Source organism: Pholcus phalangioides, unplaced genomic scaffold (assembly GCF_987345545.1).
Source record: "Pholcus phalangioides strain wild (caught in Gottingen) unplaced genomic scaffold, Ppha-v1.0 ptg000004l_1, whole genome shotgun sequence".
Taxonomy (NCBI): Eukaryota; Metazoa; Arthropoda; class Arachnida; order Araneae; family Pholcidae; genus Pholcus; species Pholcus phalangioides.
Window position 1 is genome coordinate 33,700,022 of NW_028301597.1, and position 24,250 is coordinate 33,724,271.

Below are 24,250 nucleotides of genomic sequence, written 5' to 3' on the forward strand. Positions count from 1 at the left end.
TGAAGTGCGAATTTGTAATAATTACAATTATATAAGAATGCTCAATAAAAATAGAACAGTTGAGATAAATTTTGATTTAAAATACAAAAAAAGGCACAGGAACTGAGTGGAGTTTTTGTTTTTTACAAACAGATATCTATGATGAAAACGTTAATATATCATCAAGATATGAATATTTTTTTTTCTTTGGCTTTCTACAGAGTCTCATGACTATAGGTACAAACTTAGAGAACATCAAAAGCGAACTAAGAATTGCACAGGAATCCATGACACTGTTCATGCACTGTATTTATGTAGATTTTTCCGGACCTGATTGTGGACCATCCAGGAATATGCAAAAATAACTAAAAAAAAAGTTTGAAACATTAGCTATGGCCAGGGCTTGACAAATCCCAGGTTTCAGGCCACCATGGCTACTAAAAAATTGATGTTGGCATCTATAATAATGTGGGTAGAACACATAGCTTCTACAAAAATTAAATGGTTTATGAACCCAGAGATGATTATACTTTAGTCAAGATATTTTTAAACATGTCAAACGCCATGACCTTGTACAAATGCAAGGCCACATCAGGCAAAATGCCCAACGAGATGGCTGAGAAGAAGATGCCCATAACAAATATGGATGTCATGTTTTAAAAATACAGCAACCAAATAAAAATGCAATTAAAAAAACTAAAATCTATGCACATATATAGTTTGCTATACCTACATTATGTAGCATGAAATTCAAGAAAAAAATATGAATACTGATTATGTAACAATAACATTTAAAAATATAATTTCTTTTTATATACATTTTCATAGAAACCATTTCAAGACGATGAATAATGAATTAATCAGATATAGTTGTGACATCATGTTCTTCGACATTTAGAGCGTGTTCCATAAGCAAGTCTATCTCTTCTGGAGGAGTATGAATGCGTAATTCCTTCTCATTCATAACTGATATGAGGTGGTCGAATTCTTCTGGGAAATACTCAATGCCGTCAAGGTATAATGCCTAAAGGGAGAAAAAGTTAGAGATATATCTCATTTTATTAATTTCCCCCTTCAAACTAATGTTTAAAACAATATTTCCACAAAAGGAATATTTCTCATGAGAAAACTTGGAAGAAAGCTAAATCAATTTAAAAAAAAAGATATTGTTTCCATACAATCAGTGTTGAGAACAATGTTCTAGTCTTACAAATGACAAGCAGGTGTAAAAAATAAAAGCGCTACATTATCAATGAATTTTAACATTTCAGCAACAAATGGTGAAATAAATATTCCGATGTCTGAATAATATAAACACAGTGAAAAAAAAAGTTTGAAACAATCTTTTACACCAGGGGTGGCCAACCAGACGTCATGGCACCATGACTTGAACTAATTAAATTCCATTCAATTTTTTCAATAAAAGAAATTCCAATTTTTCGAACAAATTTTTTTCCTATCAAGGTTTTTACAAATCTTCTCAACAAACCTTGTTTTGACAGCGCTTGAAAAATCAAAAAAATATTTAGGCACCAGTCAAATTTCTTGGGAGAGCCAAGAATGGTTTTTGCTTGAAAAAAAAAAGTCCTGAATATAATGTTTTTAATAATTTTTTTTTATTTTCTCGAGATTAAATAACCTGTTTCCATATTGAAAGCATCACTGTAATAAAATCTGAAAATTTTGTTCCATCCTTAGACTCCAATTTAGCAACCATATATAAAAATTTTAGGCGCCATACAAATGTTTTATATCACCTGAGATTTATCTAACCCTAATAACTGGTGGGTAAATTGTAAACTTGACTTCTTTTAGACTGTATAGGCAATGAGAGTGTTTATAATTTTTCCCCAACCCCTTTAGTTTTTCAGTTAACTCTTTAATGCTCAGATATTTCTTTTCAAAGTGAATTCGTTCAAGTTTTGACGAATAGTATAATATACAAAGGCTTTTAGCGTCTGGCTGATACGAATATATATTTTGGAAAGAGAAAATTCAACTGTGTGCCTCTGTGGGAAATCAAACCCACGTCCTTTCACTTGCTTATTACTATTTGGGTTAGAGTTTTATGACCGACAAACTGCCAAAATAAAAAACTTTCAAACCATAAAAAATTCATTTGTCTTAAAAAAACTGAAAATGCCTTAAATAGCTATAATTATGTAATTATGCCATATAAATCAAAGAAATGACCTAAACATGGGGGGGAGGAGTAATAAAATTAATACTATTTACATCATCAGTTTCGTCTTAAATATGAAAAATCATACTGCAATCAATGTACCATAATAGCTGCTATTACGAATGATAGTTGATTGATTCTATTGCATTTTTGATTGAAGCCTGGTAAAAAATACACTTTTTGATTTTAAATAAAGGTCTCTTCTTCGAAACCCTGAAGTTCTTAAACAATGGGTGGAAGCTGTGAGAAGAAAGTCTTGTTGGCACCTCTGATCTCCCTTGAGCATCGACTGTATAATTGCGAAAAGCCTGTTTAATACAGTTTTTTGGGTAGTTAAAAGTTCATTTAAATTCTAATGTATCATCTGTGAAGTATCCTTTATTGCAATTTTGGGCTACCACCTGGTCATCCGGGTGAACACCAGGAAAGTGAAAGGAAGTGGGTTCGATTCCCTGCACAGGGGCACTCACACACAGTTGAATTTTCTCTTTCCAAAATATATCTTCGCATCAGCCAGCTATTGAAAACCTTTGTATGGATAGCGGAGAGTGACATCATCCTCAGATAGTATAATATAGTCGAATATATTATAATATAGTATTTTTTACTTTTTTCCTACTCATCCTCAGTGGGACTTACTCTTGTCTTTCCCGTTCTAACTTCTGTTGAGAGCTTTCATGATCTTCCCTGTCATTCACAAAAGCCTCCGAAACATATCTATATTTCCTATCTGAGATATCTTTGGGCTTTAAAGGGGTAAACTGAAAATTTTCATAATATCGTACTTTAATACCAACTATAACTTATTCAGAAATTTTCCATCAGCTCTAATTTTCTCATTTTTTTATTGTTTTTTTAATTTTGTAGTGACTATTCTTCTTAGTGGTTCATCACGGCAAGAGATACTTAAAGCATCACCCGATGAACTACCAGGGCTGTGATTGATCATTGGTGGTTGTATTTAATTTTGAATATATTAAAAAATTGAACCACCTGACTATAACCAGCCATACATCTCATATTTTCTGGGATAGAATATTTTTTACTTTCATAACATTTGCCCACCTCATTTCTTTTGATAAAAATGCTTATTTTGTCAAGTTTTAAGAGGAAGCCAACTTTGATATTACATAATCATAAATTTGCCATTGCTAACCAAATTGTTTATCATCTGAAAAAAATATGTTCACTATTGTGATAACTGATTTTATATGCCTCTTTTTTATCATGTGTTTTTATTGATGAAATGCAACCTTTATAACATGAAAACTTTCACTTCAAAACTTTTTACATTCATAAAAAGCTTCAGATTCAAGTATTAGACACTAACCTTCGACCATGGGCAAACCTGCAAGGCTTGATAAAGAACAGACTTTGCCTTCGAGTTCTCACCATTTTCAACCTGAAAATAATATCAATCAATTATTGAGTATTTTATCAAGTTTCGATAAAAGAAAACCCACTGCTGCTTGCTTTTTTTTTCCAATGTTATAAACATATTTTAAAAGTTAGATTGTATACAAACGTTAACTCTGATACATCAACATACGAATAAATTGTTCATAGAGAGAGAGAATCAGAGATAAAAACACTTGAAGATCTACAAGGTAAAGACAACAGGATATACTGAAGAGATGAATTTTTGAAGGAAAATTCCTTTCAAAATTCATCTCCACATCTTATCCAGGTGTCTGTTCCCAGTATGAATGGTGGAGTGTGACATCTCTCTACGTAAAGATCTGCTTCAATCTATAGATGTGATGCAAAATTCAAATAACAAATATTATGAAAAATAAAATTTGGTGATTTAGTGCACCATTCATTTAGTAAGATAATTTTTTTCTGTTCAGTTTCCACAAATCTTCCCAATTAACTATATAAATTCATGAAAAAAAGAGTTTTGGCAAAACAGATCTAATCACCCAGCATGAAATTAATGCAACCAAAAATTTAAAATTTCCTAAGAATAGTGATTAGAAATCTGATTTCTTACTTCAAACTTCAAGTATGTCCTCCACAATGCAATATGGTATTCACAATCGGGATGTTTCAAAGCAGACTCAAATAGCGCCCGAATCTTCCACAGAAGACCATGATTTTTTGGGAGAGTGCCTTTGAAAAAAAAATTAAGGAAATTAGAATTTTAGTTAATAAACAATAATTCATGTTGATAAATCTTCGCGTGTTTCTGACAATGCTCGCAATAAGTTTTAATGTATAAGACTGCAATGAATAGCTCCGCAAAGAAACATCTTAACTTACGAAATTTTCAGCTAAAGATTTTTTTCATGATTTCTTAACCTCAGCTAACAAATATGGATTTGGGTAACAAAGGTTTTTTTTATATATTTGCACATGGGGCTAACATGACACAGTCATATTCTAAGCTGAATTTCAATGCCAATCATCGCCAGAATTACTTCACTCAAGCTCAATTAACCTCTTTCCGTAAAGGCTTCCGGCAAGAAATTTGGATGACATGCAGTTAAACTAGCAGAGAAAAATCTTGAAAAAAAGGCATCATAGTTTACACAAGGTGATGAAGGAAAAAGATTATAGTGAAGACTATGTTGCCATTCTTTATCTCTTTTCCCAGCTACCCTTTTCCTATGTATGGTTATACTGTATTTTTTTTAATCCTCAAATCATAGTGAGGGATAAAAGGTAACGCTGGAGTAAAAAGGAAAAAGAGAAAAAAAGACACAGTGATGGTTCTTAGCATCACCAATGAAGAGTCCTAAAAGTAGGAAGAGAGAGCTCAAATGTAACTTTTCTATTTACACACGGCCAAGATATCTCGTCCCTGGTCGTTAAGGAGTTAATTCACATCCATCTAGGAATCATCTTCCAGATGTACCTCTGCTTCTCATCCACAAAGTTTTCTAACTATTTCATGTAAAATAAAAGCTACGAGAAAATACATTAGGGAAAAGAAGGAGCCTAAACTTGAATATTTTCAGTGCAAGACTCAGTATCAAACTAAACAGTAAGAACTTTCTAAGAGCTTATCCATTTGCATGTATGAAACACAAAAATGAGCTGATCGAATCATGAATGGATGAGCACATCTACAAACCGGACTGAATTGTGAACATAGTATAAAATAAAAAAGATCTTTCTGTAAATTGTAATTTATCCAATTTTGAAGTTGTTAGTTTTAGCCTTAGGACAGTTTTTGTCTTTTTTATAATAATTTTTATAGTGTTTTAAAAAACATATCTTTAAATTTAGGGCAGTATATGGAACAATTGAATGATTTTCCTTAGAAACCTACGGGAAATCATGTTTGGGGTAGTCAAAAATTCGGCTAACGACATTATTCCAGAACGAACTAGCTTTATTAGTCAAGATATCACTGTAGTATGTATATTTTGAAGTACACATCAACTAAAACGTACATTGATAAGTAATGTTTCTTATGAGTGTAGCAACCACACACAAGTACTTTTTAAAAAATAAAATATGAACAAAAACAATGTTCAAAAAATTTTAACATGCAAATAAAAAAATAATTAACACACACAAATGTTCAATAATTTAGATATGTACAATATAGGTAGCAAATACAGTGAAATGCCTGTATAAAAATATTCAAGGGACCAGAGAAACATATTGTTCTATAAGAGTTATCGTTATATGTGGAGTATATTTACAGCATGAAAAGTGCATCAGGACTAGAGAGTAATATCATTATATAGGATATTATTGTTATGGAGGATATTGGTCGTATAAGATTTTCAGTGTATTCAAATAGTTACTTTGAGAAACTGATAAAGCCAATGGCTCCATATGACGGCAACAGATCATCAGCTCTGAAATAACAGCAAATAGCCAGGTGATGACAGACAACTTTTTACCACTTTTCATGAGCTGGTAGAAAAACCTGAAAGAAAATGGCAGTGCCCACAATTAAAAATTTCGATGTGATCAATGGAAAGAAAATTTATTGCAAGCATGTGAATTTCAGAGATACATACTACTACATCAGAGACATATATAGGCACTAAACTATATAGGCTACATATAATTTTCCTTTTTGAATTTAACTGGCTAATATTCTTCTTTGCCAGGGAAATAGGCATAGTGAAACTTTGCTACAACGATACTCAATATACCAATAAATCCCTCAACAAATTTTTTTCCGAAACTTGGTAGGAATTGCTTATAGTCTAATGTTATATTCCTCTCGATGCTATGACATCCTTTACTATGATGAATCCATCTCTATGTTTTAGGATATTTCGAAACTTCTATAATGCTATTTTTTTTTTATTTCACTAAAAATTAGATTCAATATACAGGATGTTTCAAAAAGAATCACCCGATTTGAAATGTGTATATTACGAAACATATTGAACATAGACACTTAAGATTAATTTTATATTACTAATCAAAGTTTATTTACAAACCAAATTAAAGGCGCTCAATATGTCCACTTTGGGATGCACATGACATAGTCTAATTCGCCCCAAACTTTTGCGAGCATGTTTGCACCCACTGCTTCCACGGCTGCTGTTATGCGTATTTTCAGTTTGGCTAATGTATCTGGAAGGGGGAGGCACATAAACATAGTCTTTTATAAACCCCCACAAGAAGAAATCGCACACTGATCCACTGATCTTGGAGGCCAGTGATGTTCAACTGAATCGTCAGGTCCCGTACGGCCGATCCATCATTTAGGAATGCGATTGTTCAAAAATTCTCAAACGTCCAAGCTCCAGTGTGGTGGTGCCCCGCCCTGCTGGAAAATGAAGTAATCTGAATTGGTTTCTAACTGTAGGAAAAGCCAATCTTGATAAACACTGAAGTGGCGGCCAAAGGAAGAGTGTTACTACTAGAGTGCACTACCTGTTGGCAACTGCGTGAAACTCGAGATTTCCCTCTTTTTACCTATACATTATTCGATCAAAACAAATTAAAAGCTGAATAGTTATGATTTTTTTTTAAACTCAATGATTCTTTTTGAAACACCCTGTATTTTTAATTTCCCCACCAGTTTCTTTTCTTTCAAGGATATTTTTATAATAACATCAGTATTTTGCACTATCTACCCTCAAATAGTGTAAATGAAGTTGCTGTGAAGCTACTTTTTATGAAACACACATAAGTTTTGTCCGAGGAAACTACTTTACAGGGTGAAACAACTACTGTATATACTTGTGTACATAAGCTGAGTTTTTATGTTAAAAAATTTGTTCCCTAATTTGGGGGGGGGGGTCGACTTATGTATGGAATCCCGCTTATATCCCGCAAGGGGGCCATGTTTGGTGTTATGGCTTATGTATGGGTTAGTTTTTGTGGGGAAAATATAGAACCTCTCCCCACTTCACCAAATCATATAGCTACATGGCTCCGCATAGCTAGCTTAAAGATTGGTGGCATTATTGGGCTACTTTAGATGACATTACTAATCAGTGGAGTGATTTTTATAGCTATGTTCAAGCCCACACACCTGATGTTAAATCAAAAGTAAAAAAAATCAAAAACGTCATTGGCTTTGATATCTGGTGGACTTGCATTGATTTTCCAGCCTTTACATGTTGAGTATCAACAAACCCTTTAAAGATTATTTAAGGAATTTATGGACAGAATGAATGAGTTCCAAAGCTTAAGAAACAAAAAAAAAAATTCAGTGCATTAAAGAAACCCAGGACTGGTCTAGTGTAGCATTGAGTTTAAGTGGCATGGAATTCTGTTTCCACAGAAATCATCATCAAATCCTTTAAAAAGTGTTGCATCAGTAACAAAATGGATGGAACTGAAGACGACATTCTCTCCAAAAGTGACGACTGTGATGACAGCACTGTTGAAGATGAAAACAAAAAGATGCCCACTGTATGATGACTTGGCTTCGATGTAGAGCTTGGGGAATCAGAAGAAACGGACTAGAAAGTTTGAATCATTTCTTATTGCAACTTTTATTGCATGAAAAATATACATTTTTCCCCTCTTAAATGAGTTGATTCTTTTTTTGGAGGGAAGGGGGTCAGCTTATACACTATTATATATGGTAATTGAATTTTATTCATCAACAGCTATTCAATCAGAATTTTTTGAGGCAAATGCTTATAATACATTTTATCATAGCACTAACCATGCCAATTCAGAAGAGAGATGCCAACAGCAGTATAAATTTGATGGCGCCCGATGATAATTTATAACAATACTACCTCTACAACAATATTTTTTCTTGGTCAGCAAAGTATCATTATATCCAAGTTCCACTGTAGGTGGGGGGGAGAAGGGAAATAAAGAAGAAAAAACCACCAACCTACGTGTGGGACCAACAACAGCCACAGAGCTCTTTATTTTCAGCATCATGTATAAAAGTTGAACATTGGACGGATATTCCTCAATTGCGCCATACAGGAATGATTGCAGCGGTTTCAAAGGTTTATTGGTGATCGATAAATGGAAATCCAGAAGTTCTGCCTGATAAACCGTTATCTGTTCTTGCATACATCTGAACAGAAATAGAGGGGGGGGGGCGGAGTACACATGAAAAAAAAACTCATTAGAACATTTACAAATTTATATTTTCAAATAAAATTGTACATACAGTAAGGCAGGTTAACTGATTGATAGATCATAGGGGTGATTAAAATCTATATTTACAGTAAAAGTCTATTATAATGAGAATCTCGCTATATTGAGTGATTTTATTTTGATACATGGGATATGTGACAATTTTGACTTAAACACTATGGCTACTGCCATTTGACCAGAACAGTTTTTTCCGAATAACTGAAGAAATCGTACTAAAACATTCCATTTATCCGAGGGTTTTTCCCCTCAAGGTTTTCCTTCTCCAGCAGAGAAATGTTAATGACTCTACAGCTGAGAAGTCATACAATAATTAAAAATTTCAGTCATTAGGTTCATTTTAGTTCACTAAATCAGTACTTTTTGATGACTGGACTGTGGCAATTCCTTACTGGTCAGCAAAACATTTTGCCCAATTCATATAACTACCTCATAATTCTGAATTTAATTAAATATTATATCTCTATATTGGTTTTTATTTCTGTCTTAGCTTTCAGCAAGTCTGTCAATTATTTATCCCATCAACTGTATTACCTGCATTAGCTGGCATGCCGGGAAACTTTGAGGAAGACTAACATGCTGGAAATACACATATTTTTGGGTATGCCGGGAAATAAATTAGACTCAAAGATTCTGAAAAATTCTTAAATGTATTTTATTATTAAAATCCATTGAATTGACTGAGTGCATACTGTGATACTTATTAAACCTAGCCTTTTCCAGCATGCCGGGAACAGAACACACTCCAACATTTAAAAATCTGGTGTCCCTTGAGTTTGGTGCCATGCCGGGATACAGTATTTAGTTTTTGCCCGTACAACACACCTATTTAATTTTTGGCTTTTTTTTATTCAGGAAATCCATAAATGAAATTATCGTGTGAGATTTGATCAGGAGAAAAACTGAATAGGAGGAATAGTTTGCAGACTTGAAAAAAAAAGCCAAAAATTAAAATGAAGCTGAAATCTCTTCAGCTTTCTCTCTCTGGACCCACCCCTGAAATCTAACTAATAACTTCAACAATACCTGATGTCTTTTGAAGGCTGGTTGCTATCAACTTTTTGATTAAGCTCCTTCAGAACATCATTCAATTGCGCCATAGCAGTATCAAAGCCTTTTACAAAATAATTCAGGTAGCACACACAAAAAACACAATCCAGGAGCGGTTTCGAAAGAGGATGAATACAGTTGCAGGTGGCATCATTTTCTAAATCTTGCACGGTTTTAAGACTCTTCTTACATTCAGAAAACGCTTTCACTAACATGGAAGGATAAACATTTTCATTATTCTTGAAAATGACATATTTTTGCCTTCCTAAAACATGTGATAAAAACCAAATTATTATGCTTGAAGAAATGTTATTCATATTTTCTTTACAAGATATTACAAGCTCAACAAATCTCCTTGCAAAATACCACAACGGCCACCAGTCACTGTCATTACAAGATGCAGCAGCTGTACTTGAGACCAACAGAGTTTCAAACGTTTGCGTGGCTTTTTCTTTTCCGGAGCTTAGCCATTCGATGCGAATGTACTCACTCCACAAAAATAGACAGTTCCTATTTTCCGGTCTTTTAAGCATGTTTTTAGCAAACTTCTTAAGATTAGGAAACAAGCTCGGCCTCTTATTATGACTTGAATGTTTACATGCTTCCTCTATTTTATGTCTGAGCCATATGAATGATGCATACGTCTTACACTCATCACTGTATTTGTCTATAACCTGTTGAAGAAGATTATCAATAAATTTAGAGTATGTTTCACCATTCACATAAGTTTTTGGTCTGATTGCTTCTGGCACTTCATTACCCGGAAAATTATTTGAAATTAACTCAAGTACTGAATTGAAAGAATCGACCCTGCAGAACTCAAGTATTTGCGATTCTGCATATTCAGGGCAGCCACAGTAATGAATGTGGACTCCTAAAAACTTCAGAAACCGGCACAAAAGATAGAACTGTTCGTTCTCTTCTCTAACTTTGATAAGAAAGCCAGAAATCTGGTCAAAAGTAACCATTCTGTCTGGATCATCTAAGTCTTCATTTGTTTGGCCACTTTCAAGATCAGGTCGCCATGGCAAAAAATGGTTTGATTCTCGTAGAATTTCAAACTCCAGCCACGTCTTTGATTTTGATAGTTTCTTAAGAAGTATCTGGTCCTCAGCATTACTCAGATCTGAAAATATTGTACACACAATAACATATATAATAATTTCAAATATACTGATTCATAAATTTTCAATAAAAATAAAAACGAATACAACTATAAATGCATTTGAAAAGAATTTTGTATTCAAAGAATAAAAAAAACTAATATGAAATCAACAAAATATATTTCAAGCCACTGGTTAGGATTTGTAGTCTTCTTTGCCAAGTTTATACTTGTGCATTTGAAAAAAGATATATGTTTATGAAGTGCTAAAATAAAATTACTCAAACATTTAGAGCTGTTATGCTATAGAGACAGTAAAACAGCTTTTCATTCGTTTTGGAGTGGTCTGACCTGACTGGTCCAAAAAATAAAAAATAAAACAAAATCCAATCCAATCTGAGACGGCTTTTTGAAATTAATAGGCACATTTCCAATAACTAATAAAGAGAGAGAGAGAGCTTTTTCTCAGCCCAATACATCAAAGAAATAGACCTTTCCTGGATATTATGCCAAGGCCAACTCGGAAAGAAAAGTCATCTGGTATCAGCTAGAAATTGAGCTCAGGTCCTCTTGCAAACTGAGCATAATATTCAGAAAAGGTCTATTTCCTTGATGTATTGGTATGAGAAAAAGCTGTCTCTTTCTGCCACAGCACCAGAGGGCCATTTGCTGAATTTTTGAAAGGGTTACTGACAGGGTTGTCAAATTTGCTCCCCGGGTAGATACCCATTCCCCCCCCCCCCCCCGGGCTGGGTTTTTTAGCCTAAAAAACCCGGGTTTTTTGGGGAAAATGGGTTTTTGCAGAGAATATTGTTTGTTTTCGAAGAAAATGTGTTATTTTCAGGTTAAAATTTTAGTTTGAGCTTAGTTTATGTATTCCAAAAATTGCTGCATAGTGCAGTGTTTAGAATATGTATATTTTGAAATAATTTTTAATGACTTTTTAGGAACAAAAATGTGATAATAAATAATTTCTTGGAATCACAAACACCCTTTTTTATAATTCTTCTACCTTTTTTATGTAAGCATTTAGGTATGAGATCCACATATTAAAATATTTTACAAGAAATCGCAAACAGAAAATTGTAACCATGGACCTTAGTTTAAAAAATATACCTGATATATGTGATAAGCATACCTACAGAAATTTATTTATAATACACAATAATTTTTCACACACACACACAAATCCTTGTATAAATAAATTGAAGCATCTGTGAAGAAGTAAACCAATGTATAGTCCTCCTACCACGAGATGAGATTTGGCTACGGCACGTCATGTCACGTCAAACAATTCTATTTTATCCTAGAAGGACATGCTAATCGTGAAAGCTCAGTCACTGATGAACTTTTTTCGATGTGCAATCGTTTTACCAAAAAAAAAATTGAATAAAATCATCCGACGTGACGTGACATGATGCAGCGAAAATTCATCTCGTGGTCGGAGGACTATATGTAAACTGAATTTTCATTCAAAAAATATTTACATGTTTTTGCAATAATTTTTTATAAGTTTTATACAGGTACATCAGACTTGTGAATGACTTATCTCCTCTTAGCCAGATCATCTTTTAATTATCACTGCTCCTTTAAAAATATTTCAGAATTTAATTTAATGAAGTAGAGATATTCTTTAACAGTGAGGAATTTAAGAAAAAGAGAAGCATGAGACTTTAGCTCCTGAAAGTTTGGGTTCAATTATAAAAAAAAACCTGGTTCTGGTTACATAGCTGAAAGGTTTTATTTTTGACTTATCAGGACACTTTCGGTTACATTTTTTGCGGGGTCTGAAAAATTTGGAGAAAAAAAAATTCAGGCACCATTCTGATTTCTCAGAATTTTCATTATCTCCAAATTCATTTATTTTACCACACACAATTTTCTTGCTGCAGTTCTGCATACAACTGAAGGTGCAGATATAATTACACAGAAGTGTGTGTTTTTTGTGTGTGAACAATTATTCCCTTACTTATAATCATGGTCAATTTTATTGATCAAATACATAGTTTAACATTCACCAAAAATGTATATTTAGACATAATAATATAAGATGTAGGCTTACACATAAAGGATGTGCATTAGGGTGGATTGAAAAAAAAATATTTTATTTGCAAATCGCTATAGTGCGGAAAAGTAGCCTCCTTTAATAAAAAGAAAAATGACGTAAAAAAATTTAAAATCGATTGACATCTTTCGGTATGCATCGTACTTGAAGTTTATGAAAATTGACAAAATTGAACATTTTTCTTAAATTCTTTTAATATTACTTCCTTCCTCAGAAGACCGTGATCTACTGGTGCTTCATGATAAGATACATATCACTTGTTCCACGTCACAATGACGATACAGATTTTGCTGCATCTCCAGCCAAAGCACCCTTATATTGAGTGAATTAGTAGAAAATCCATTGATTTTTTCAATAGTTTTCTGCATCATGCAAACCAGAGTCAAATACAATTTCTCAATAAAATTAAGCTATCGCCAAAAATTATATTTTTGGCAATAGCTTGATACCGGCAAAACCTGGTCTTTAATGATCAATAGTACATATCACAGTACATAGCATGTACTGTGTACCTGCTAAGTATGATTCAGTGCATATGTATGGCACCATTGCAGATGAGCAATATTACTCTTCTGCTTATATATATGTTATGTATCATTACTTTCTGAACGGCCCTTGTATTTTGAGTTTTGTCAATAAATGTGGAGATCACTACAAACTTTTTAAGCTTTATGATTATTGTCTATTTTTCCTATTATGTGTAAGTGTGTCTTAAAAGGCTGTCTGAACGCATATCATTTAATAATTTGTCATGAAATGGTTTCCACATAACATAAGTTTTTTCTCACATAGCAACAATATTTCAAAATTATGAAATTTAAACGTCTAGATTCTTTTTAATCCCCCAAAATGAAATAATGTTTCACAAATGAAAAATTTTTAAGCCTTATTTTTATTCCTTGGAGTTATAAAGGTTGAGAAACGCTGGTTTAAAGACATATACCAAAAAATTTATGAAAAACTTTTTTCTAGAATGTTTTCTGGACCCATGTCATACAAACATTAAAATCAGAAAAAAAAATGTCTTAAAAATGAGTGATTTAAACAAATTAAATTTATAGCACTAATTAATTTTATTAAACTTATAACTTTACTTAAACTTTATTTAAAAATTAATTTTTATAAACTTATATTTTTTTAGCACTTATGCCAAGGTGAATAAAATTTTTGTTTTGCAAATGAACTTTGGAATTTCACACCTTCACGAAAAAAAATCTGAAGTGCTTCCATGTGTGAAAAATATTTTTTTCTAATTAATAAAACCTGTGTTTCCAATTGGAAAACTGGCCATTAACAGGTTAATAAAATTACAATGCAGGTTCTCCCAGAGCACAACACATAATTTCAACACATAGTTAGCAAAAAGATTACTTAGAAATAATTGATAGAGACAGTGTGGGCTTCAAAAAATCACATGGTCAAAACACATTTTTACATATGAAAAACCGTGCATAAAAAAATATTACCAACAACGGAAACTTCAGAGTTCATCATGATTCTTTTCTCCGTAACAGTTTTCGACCAGCCAAGTGAATTATTTTCACCGATGCGAGGAGCACCACTGTCCCAAAATGGTTCGAAAAGATCTCGCTGGTCAGCAACAGCTTCTATACTAGAGATGAACGTTGGAGGATTCAATGTGAATTCAAGTGTAGCTTGAAAAATACTGAAAGAGATCTCCTGATGACCACAGCATAGAAGAATTCCACAAATATTGCTGAAAACATCTGAGAGAAAAGAAAAATGTGTATCACATTAAATATCTGGGAATATCTAAATGAAAATTATTTGGATGTATTTAGATGTAAGAAATGGGGGACCAACTCGGCTACCATCTGACTGCATGAATTACCAGTTTTAACACAAGCCTTTGAAAGATTGTCTCTTCCTTCTTATTGTGAGTTATAGCAAGTAGGGATTTCAAAGTGAACGAATTATGACTGGCGTAAAAGGGACTGTTCGGCAATGAATATAATTTCAGTTTTCATTATTCTTCTGGAAAATTCAGTTTTGATGAACAAGTGCTTCAGATTACGGGCACATTCATGGAATAAATTATACCAGCAAACCAAGATACCACTATATTTTTTTCATACTATCAATAATGAATATTCTGAAAAATTCAAACTACGAAAAAAATTCAAATAAAAATGAACTTTGTTTTTAGAAAAAAAAAATTCATATTATGCCAATAACTTGGAAACATAGCATTTTTTTGTCAATATGTGACAGCAATACATATCAAAGATGTCATAGCTTTGACCATGGCAAGCTACAAGTCTAAAAATTAAGAAACATCTGATACATGATATATGGCAGTGTTCTTCAACCCTTTTTTACACCCGCAGACCAGTAAAAATGTTTGAATAATTTCACAGACCAGTCGAAACGGGATAAATATGAGACAGTATTTATCCTGTCGGAAAGCACGATTGCTTAACTCACAGAGCTGCTCAAGGCTGAGGCAAATAAATACAAACATAGAGATGGTATTTCCTTTACTAAATCCAAAACTAAGCAGTAACTACAAGAAATGAGTGAAATGTTTTGCAAATATTCTAGCACCTGAATATTTGGTTCTACTTTGTTTGCTTGTTGATTTTTTGTATAATTACCATTTTTTTACTTCAGTCACATATTTGTAGATATTTTTTTTTTCTTAATATGATGTAAATGTATGATTTATTTCTTCTGTGCACATATCAAATGTTTGTATCTAGATGAATGACTTTGAAATTACACATGAAATAGAGAAACAGTATCTGATTTATAATTGCATATTTTTGTCAAAATTCATAAAAAAAGGGTTTTAGAGGAAAACAAAATGCGAAATTGGCTTTATCACCACCATAATTATTTACAAAAAAAAAGAAAAGATAATGATACCTAAGATATTGAATGATAGTCTGGGAGGTGGAGAATGGGACTTCAATTCACCATCCAGGACTCTTCTGAGTGTGTTCAAACACTTCTTGTAGAGCTTCGAAATAAGGGAAACACAGAAATATGTCACATCAGTCAAAACAAAATCTAAATACTGCTGCCAGACACTGCTATCATGAGGAAAATAGAACAAAAATTTTTCCCACTTGGAAAATAGTTCCTCTTTCTCAGTCAAAGTCCTAAGAAGCTTCAATTTTGCAACACTCAGTTTTACAGAGTTTGGATTGTGCTTCAAAGCTCTCTCCAAAATGGCAACTTGTTTCTCAGTTAGTAGCTTTTCGTTGAATGAACCACCAGAGCGGAACCGAGATGACTGAAATAACTCACGCTGAAAATTGACAAAATCTAACCACAGTTTTTCATCATGGACCGATTCTGTGACAGCTCTATTAAAGTATATCACCTTTTCTTGAAGTTCTCTCTCAATTCCTTCACTGCTACTTCCAGGTGTTTCAGATATATCAGAAAATGAAGGAAGGGTTGATTTTGTGCCATGCAATTTCCAGCTTGTAGAGACGCCACAAAAACTGGGCATTCCACTTGTTTCAGCAACGTCTTTTGTTGAAGAAGACAGAGATAAATACTCTGGCAGTAAACGTAACTCAGTATTTTCTTTAACAGGAACACATACTTCCCCAAATGCTTCTAAGCTTCTGAGAAACTTTTTTCCGAAATATCTAGGAGTCCTTTTTTGTTTCTTCTTTTTCTTTGACTCATAATATATCTCTATCTCTTTCTTTGAAGATCCAAGAGGATAGGTGGGCAGACATCGATATAGTGGGACAATTTTTGGATCCACTGAACCAAAGGCAAGGTTTTGTGCATCATATTTCTTGTCTATTTTGAAAGCCCTTTCATCCGATAAACCAGTGTCTTCCAAGAAGATAGCTTTTTTTAAGTGATGCTTGAGGAAAGTACTGAAAAAAACCCAAGTGAACAGATGTTATTAAAAAATAATAATTATTAAACATCTTCAAAAAAACCCACTAAAATAATAACAGAGGAATAAAAGTAAACAGATATGAGAAAAAGAAAAAATTATTCAAATTCAAAGACACAAATATAGAGTGACTCTGTGACCTGTATTTTATGAGGCATTCCCATTTTTTTCTGTCCTGACTTTTCTTTTATAAAATATTATATTATGATATAATTATGACTCTTAATTATCATAATTAACTATAGTCATATCAATACAACCCTCTCACATTTTCTCGAAAATTTTTGTGTTTCGGTAAATTACATTTTAATCCATTGCAACTTGCAGAAGCCCTCTATTTCCTGCCATTAGAGGATTTTTCATCAATTTCAGCCATAATTGGCAACTTTACTTATCTCTGTGATTAACAATTTTATTGGTGATAACTAGTGATGTACCGTAAAGATCTCTATTTTTATTTTTTATAAAGAAAATGTGGTAAGCCTTTTACTATTGGTTGTTTCTACTACTACTTCACCACACAACAACTCTGGCAATATTTCTACATGCAATTTACCTTCACTGTAGTAGACGAGCATTTTACCACCACGCCACTCTGGTTGTTTCTACTGGAAAACTTTTCGTGAGCTGGATGAAACCTCTTGGCAGGCTACAGGTTGCGCATGCAGCTCTGATGTAAACTTTTTCACACCAGCATTAGTTCTATATCAGACACTGAAAATATCTTTATCGTCTCAATTTTAAGAAATTATTATTCCAGCAATGATCAACCCTGATATTTTGAAAAGATATTTTCTCAATAGAATATTTTTCCGACTGCCCCTAACCTTACATCTGCTGAAGAAAGCTTATTTTACAAGGGAAAAAAAGGAAGATATAGTAAATTGAAGGAAGTTTATAGTGGTTCTTACAGTGACATTATAATGCAGACTTGTAAAATTAATCAGGATATGAAAGGAAAAGGTTAATGTGAAATTTAATAGCTTCACCTTTCCTGAATGAGCGTTGGTTCTGGTGTTTTGACAAGCTTCTGTTTTCTAGGTTTTTCAACAATATTTGGATGCGGTACATCATTGTCTGATTCAGAACTGGATTGGCTGCTGCTTTCATCTTCAACAACATGTGAAGAACTATAGATGGAAAAAGAAAAAAATTTTTATTTAAAAAATATAAATGATAGGAGAAAAAAAAACAATGAATCAAAATCTGAAAAAAATGAAATGAATAATTTTTTTGAAACTTAAATAAGAGTTCTTTTTCTATGAAGCCGAATGTTACACACAATAATACAGTAAAACCTCAGTTAACAACCGAGCCTCTATCAACCAAGGCGGTCTTTAAACAGGGTTTGAAGATGCACATGCACCTTTTACCTTTTTAGAAAATTTTAAATCATTAATTTAATCCTTCAAATGGATTTGTTAGCCACCTCATGAAAATGAAAAAAAAAAATTTCAAATGAACTTAAAAAAATTAAAAAAGATATATTTTCGAAAGCACTAATTATTTAAAAAAATGTGTTCTGTAAAAATATGGGTCATATGGTCACCTCCCATACACAGAATTGTGCACGCCAAAAGAGAGCCTCAATAGTTAGAAAGTGAAAAAGACATAGTCATATACACTTCTGTGGATACTGATTCTGTCATGCATCTGTTAAATTAGAATATGACACTGAAAGAAGAGTATGAATATTTACAATTTGCAATAAACAATTGTATGGCAACAGCTGAAGTTAAAAAATGATTTTTGATATCAGACTCACTTCATGAATTATTCACGTCAATACTGCATTGATAGAGATTCATTATTTTCATACAACATAGATCTACATGTAATGCAAAAATAATTTGACTAACAAAATAGTGGATTACCCATATCTAGGACCATAGGCGTAAACTTATATGGCCCAAACCCCCCCCCCTCAATATTTGCTACAATAATACCTATAGAAATGTACAGAACCCGATGTTGATGTGAGGACACCCCCCCCCCCTGCAACTATGGTGGTTAAACCACCATAGTTGCCTGACTAACCAAACATTAATGTTTGGTTAGTCAGTAAATATATATTATATTTTCAAGTCACCAAAATCATGAGGCCTTGGCCATTTACCACATTAGTGCATGTGGAAATCGGTCCATGTTCTTATCACAATAAAATGGAAAACAATCTTGGTGCTCTCAAGAATTATCTGTGATGAACCGCCACACTCTGCTATCAACCAAAGTATGGTACCAGAACAAAGTCGGTTATCTACACATAATTCCAGCTCAGTAAGTTCTGGTAACAAACCCAAGAGAAATGCTGTGTTTATAGGAAAAAAGAAAAGTAATTGGAAGACTCAAAAATGTTGAGTCTATCAAAAGAATTACGATGAAATATGGTGTTTGAGACACAGCAGTCTAAAATGGGAATAAATTGAAAGGTTTTATTCCAAGATGGGTTAAAAAAAAAAAGGTTTAGAAAAAAAAGATGCACATCAAAAAATAAAGGTTTGACAAGCTTCACAAATCAGTTGGTTTAGCCAGCAGTGTGCTTAAGGACCTTCTGATGGCATCTTTAAAAATTAATTATCTTTAACAAAAGACTGGGTGGTGACCAAGTCAGCCATTAACTGCATACTGAGGTTAGCTCAACGAATTTCAGAAGCAACATGGGATGCAGACATATGGATACATCAGAAAATAAGCTGCTATCAGAAAAATATATTTACCCATGACAGGAAGACTTTTATATTTTTAAATTTTTAGAAAATTATCTTCACTAACAACTAAGTTCTCAACAACCCAGGTGACTCTGGATAAAATCCTCCTGGTTAATTGAGGCTCTACTGTAAAGCAGGGCTGTAACTAGGATTTTTGCCACGACGGGCAAACATGATTTTGTATTTCATTCATGATCAAATTTCATTTGTATCAGTTGATTTTTATGGCTGCTAGGGACTCCTATATTGGCAAAGTTATTTCATGACAACCCTTTATATAAAATTGATTTTCTGTACGTATGTTCTTGGTGCACATATCTACAATTTTAGACCGATTGTTGCAGAATTTTGTTTATATACCAAACAGGAAGCGACTTGGAAAGGTTACTTTAAAAGTTAGTTAGGGCTGAGCAAATGCCCTAAATGGTGGAAAAACTGTTAGGCAAACAATGGTTTGTAAGCCTCAACGATGAGTTTTGGAATGATTACTTTGGTTACAGTGGTTCCCTAACAATGTGTTTCAGACATATTCATTCATTTTTGATGGTTTCTCAATTCTCCAATGCTTTCAGTGTATAGAGGAAACCTGGGCAGCACCGAGCATTACAGCCTCGTGTTTAATATCAAGTGCCAATAAAACCTCTCATTTCAAAGTTTTATTGCTTTAATGTTTAACCTCTTTACGAACAGGGATGTAATATTGCATCCAAATGTGAGAGGAATGAATACATTCAAGCTGACTATTTCTTCAATCTCTTTTTTTTTATCAATGCAAAACTTATTGCAAACTTACGAAACAAAGTTGCGTGGTGTGTGTTTCCCTCCCCCTCTGTTCTCCTCAGCCTTTTCCTCCTCCTTGTTCTCCGTGGAATTCAACTCCCCCCCTCCCCCAATTTACCATCTCTGTAGAGATGTATGAACAAGTGAGCAGCACTCTTTTGCCCTTCAAAAAGTTTTTAATCTTTCTATACTCCTGTGTTTAGTGATCCCCCCCCCCAACACACACACGTCTTTCTCAGAACTAATCCTTCTATTATATATTGTGCATGAAAGTAAGAAAAAGAACAAGTAAAGACCTACAAGGAAAGACCTACAGAATAAGTTTGCAGATGAGGGTGAAAAAGCAAGAGGAACTGTACTAATACTACCGTATCTAATCATCTACTTTCCGTACTGTTCTTCCCCACCATTGGATTCCTTTTTTTTCCTTTATTTATTTTTTAACATGCGAACCAGGCCACACATTTATCGCTTGTACATCTAATACAGATCATTCAAATTTATCACCAGCTTTTTGTGTGGGAAGTGGTTAATGTTCAATTTTGTTATTTGAAAAAAAAACCACTACATAATACTATTAAATCAAACAAAAATTAGATTTTAAAAAATTTAAAATTCTGAAAATGCAATGGAAGTACACCACTCACGTTTGCAAGAAAAACTCATATGCTTCGGCAGAAAAACTGGGATTCTGTAACCATTCCTTGTCTTTTTCTGAAAGCAAAATTTTTAACAAAAATAATAAACAATAAGTGCAGGATCCACGGTTCGATAACAGTGAAAATTGCATGAACCCATGTCCTCCATAAAGACAATCACCCATAAAACGATATTACTTTCTGTGCACTTTTCATAATGCTAATACAGTATAGATGCTGCTTATTACAATCATGGACAATGTTATTATTCGGATATTGTTATCACTTTCACGTAGCATGAAGCTGACCAATATCATAACATGGGAAAAAATTTGTTCATAGTTATCAGGGCTTCGGTTTATGTTATCAATTTTGACTGTTTTCCCCATAAGTTATGGTTATTATCGGAAAAAATAATGTTCAACAATAATTACAAAAAAATTTATGATTCAACATTTTGAAACCTGTTATGTTGGGAAGAAAACAGTTGTCCTATTCCAATATGTCTTGTTTAATCAGACGGAACATATGATCATCATAGTTATGACCAGGATTTTTTTACGATACAGTTATTAATCAGTTATATTGTTATCATCAACTCATGGTCTAGATCATAGTCTCCCAAACTTTTTGTTCCATCACCCCCTTCATCAGAAATTTTTTCCTCTCATCGCCCCCCAACTGAAGTAAACCCATAGGATCCTATGTTAAATCAGTAGGTTCTATCGCCCTCTTGGACTATTCCATCTCCCACCAGGGAGCGATATTGCCCACTTTGGGAAACACTGGTCTAGATGGGTTGATATATATATTCCATCTTTTTATGATAACTTCTTTCTAACAAAAAGTTTCTTTGGTCCCTTGATTATCATTTTCTAGAAGTTTCGCTACATTCATTTTGCTCATTTCTCTTTCTCATTTAACAATACCATAAAATAGGGAGAGATTATAGCACTTGGGGGTGAGAGTGTGCCATCCTGGAATTCACCAAACAAGTGCTCCCTAGTGGCTTGTTATCAAAGCTATTAGTTTTACTAACATACTGCTACGTCCTGCTAATCAGAAAAAACTAATTGCTTCAATAACAAAACACTAAAGAACACTTGTTAGCTGAATCCAAGGATGGTACATTCTCACTCCAAGCGGTATATTCTCTCCTTATTTCACAGTAAATCTTACAAACCTTTGTTCTCAATTTTTGAATTGCTTTTAAAATAAAAGGTCCACAAACAAGTGGATAAGGAACGTTTACCTTCAGAATCATTTTCATTCACTGCTGTGGCATAAGCTGGGAACAATGAGGAACTGGGATTAACTGATTCATTCATTTTCAGAATTCATTTACTTCTGGAACGAATGAAAATAAATAACAATTAGAGCCTTGATTATATGAAAATGCACATGTTGAAAAATTTTCAAATAAAATATTGCTGATACATAACATGTGTGAATACATAACATGTTTTTTCTTATACATGAACAATGATCGGTACGAAAGTGTCTCGGTTCGGGCATGGATGTTTACTAACACTCAGTGCAGTAACTAGCTATTTCTGTACACAAATTTGCATTTAGGCGCATTCTGGGTCCCCCTTCGAAGCGTGGTAAGATATCTGGAATTGCGTCATTTCGACACCAGCTATTTACGCTGCCATCTCAATATGAACAGTCTGATTAGAAGAAGGGAAGAGCATACACGCCAATTGAGTTTCTCGATAAAGAAAAAATCACCAGGGGAGGGGTCATTCAAGTATTACGTCAGCATCGATGGGGGTTCCGATTTGATGACTTGATGATAAGGGGGTTATGAAAATATGAAATATTATTAATGGCATCTTACTCGGTGTGCCAAAAACAAGAGAGAAATTTTTCATTAGTTTGTAGGCACCTGAACTAACATTCTTCCTAATGATAAATCCCTTACAGAGCCTCTTCAGTGATTTCTAAATGTTTCATGGATTCTTCAAGTGGTCAGGAAATGTGTCCGGGCCACTCAAGTGCTCTGGAAATCACTCAAGTGATCCGTAATTATGCCACAGATCACTTACGTGATCTAGTAATGTTCCGCGGGTAACTTGAGTGATGTAGAACCACACTGAGGGCTGCTTAAATACTCTAAAATTGTGCCACGCCACTCACTGGATCTCTAAATGTGCTACAGATTGTGTAAGTGTTCTGGAACCGGGTCGCAAGTTACTTAATAAGTGATCTTTGAATGTGCCACAGGCCCACTTCAGTGACCTGAAAATGTGCCACGGGTCACTTAAATGTTCTGAAATTGTGCCACTGGTCATTTAAGCGATCTGTAAATGCGCTGCTTAGTTCATTTTTACAAAATTGGGTTTGAGAGAGGGGGGGGGGGGCAAGCTACATCGGATAAACTTCAGGGCTACATTTGATCCGGGGGTCAAGGGTTTACAATATATGGCTTAAAGGGCGGGTCGTAATGAATGAGAAATTTTGAGTTCTTACTCAGGCACTTGAAATCAAAGCTGGCTACTCTTTAAGCAGCTATGCTTGAAATTCAATAATCAAGAAAGAACGCCAATTGGCGAAAGTTCTAATATCACCAATGCAAACATTCCCTGGATTCTGTATTTCTGATATTGAAAACTTTTGGTTTCATTCGAAAATACTTACGGATTATGAGAAGTTTGGTTACATAGAGATCTCCAGCATTGTTGATAAACAAACATTTATGTTGTCAACTTAAACGAACAAAAATGTATTCAGCTTTAGTTGACCATATATCAGTTTCCGAAAAATACCATCAGTTCAGACATAAGCTGACTATATATTATCGAGAAAAATATGGGATATTGCTATGCTGACCATATTTTTTCGAGAGAAATATGGGACATTGCGTTTCCAAATACGGGAAAATACAGGACATCGCCAATTTTCGCTAAAAACAACGCCAAAAGCAAACAAGGTTGCCAAATATTGTTGAAATTACGGAAAAATCACAATGGTGGGAAATGATGCCAATTGCAGTGAATTAAAATGTATTCCACGAAAGAGAAACGTTCAAGGCAAATGTGGGAGATTAATATTCTCATATATAGTTGTAATTATCGTAAAATAATTTATGAGTTGAAAAATAATATCAATCTTTGACTTCAATAAAGAATAAAAATTCAAGTTGGCTTCGTGTAAAATGCGGGAAAAACCGGGACACTTTTGCCAAAAAGTCGGGACGGCCAAAAAAACAGAAAATACCGGGACTGTCCCGGGAAATACGGGACACTTTTGCCAAAAAGTCGGGACGGCCAAAAAAACAGAAAATACCGGGACTGTCCCGGGAAATACGGGACATATGG

General features: G+C 33.7%; 1 protein-coding gene across 1 annotated transcript; it reads right to left on the bottom strand.

Moving 5' to 3' along the window:
• Positions 1–764: 764 nt before the first annotated feature.
• LOC149087120 (nuclear exosome regulator NRDE2) lies at positions 765–23,627 on the bottom strand. The gene is made up of 12 exons (XM_089231368.1): positions 23,571–23,627; positions 22,183–22,277; positions 20,940–21,006; positions 17,794–17,934; positions 15,808–16,781; positions 14,388–14,648; positions 9,731–10,880; positions 8,433–8,624; positions 5,920–6,044; positions 4,155–4,273; positions 3,492–3,563; positions 765–1,003 (listed from the first exon to the last, which is right to left on the bottom strand). Exons 2-12 carry the CDS (start codon positions 22,256–22,258, stop codon positions 836–838), a joined length of 3,345 nt encoding a protein of 1,114 aa, XP_089087494.1. The 5' UTR covers positions 22,259–22,277; positions 23,571–23,627; the 3' UTR covers positions 765–835.
• Positions 23,628–24,250: the final 623 nt, after the last annotated feature.

Bases quoted from the DNA above. Each gene is read 5' to 3' on its own strand.
- LOC149087120 (XM_089231368.1), bottom strand. From the start codon at position 22,258: ATGAATGAATCAGTTAATCCCAGTTCCTCATTGTTCCCAGCTTATGCC. The intron at 17,935-20,939 runs GTGAGTGGTGTA...TTCCATCTATAG, and splicing joins TATGAGTTTTTCTTGCAAAC to TTCTTCACATGTTGTTGAAG. The intron at 8,625-9,730 runs GTATTGTTGAAG...ATTTCTGTTCAG, and splicing joins CAGCCTTCAAAAGACATCAG to ATGTATGCAAGAACAGATAA.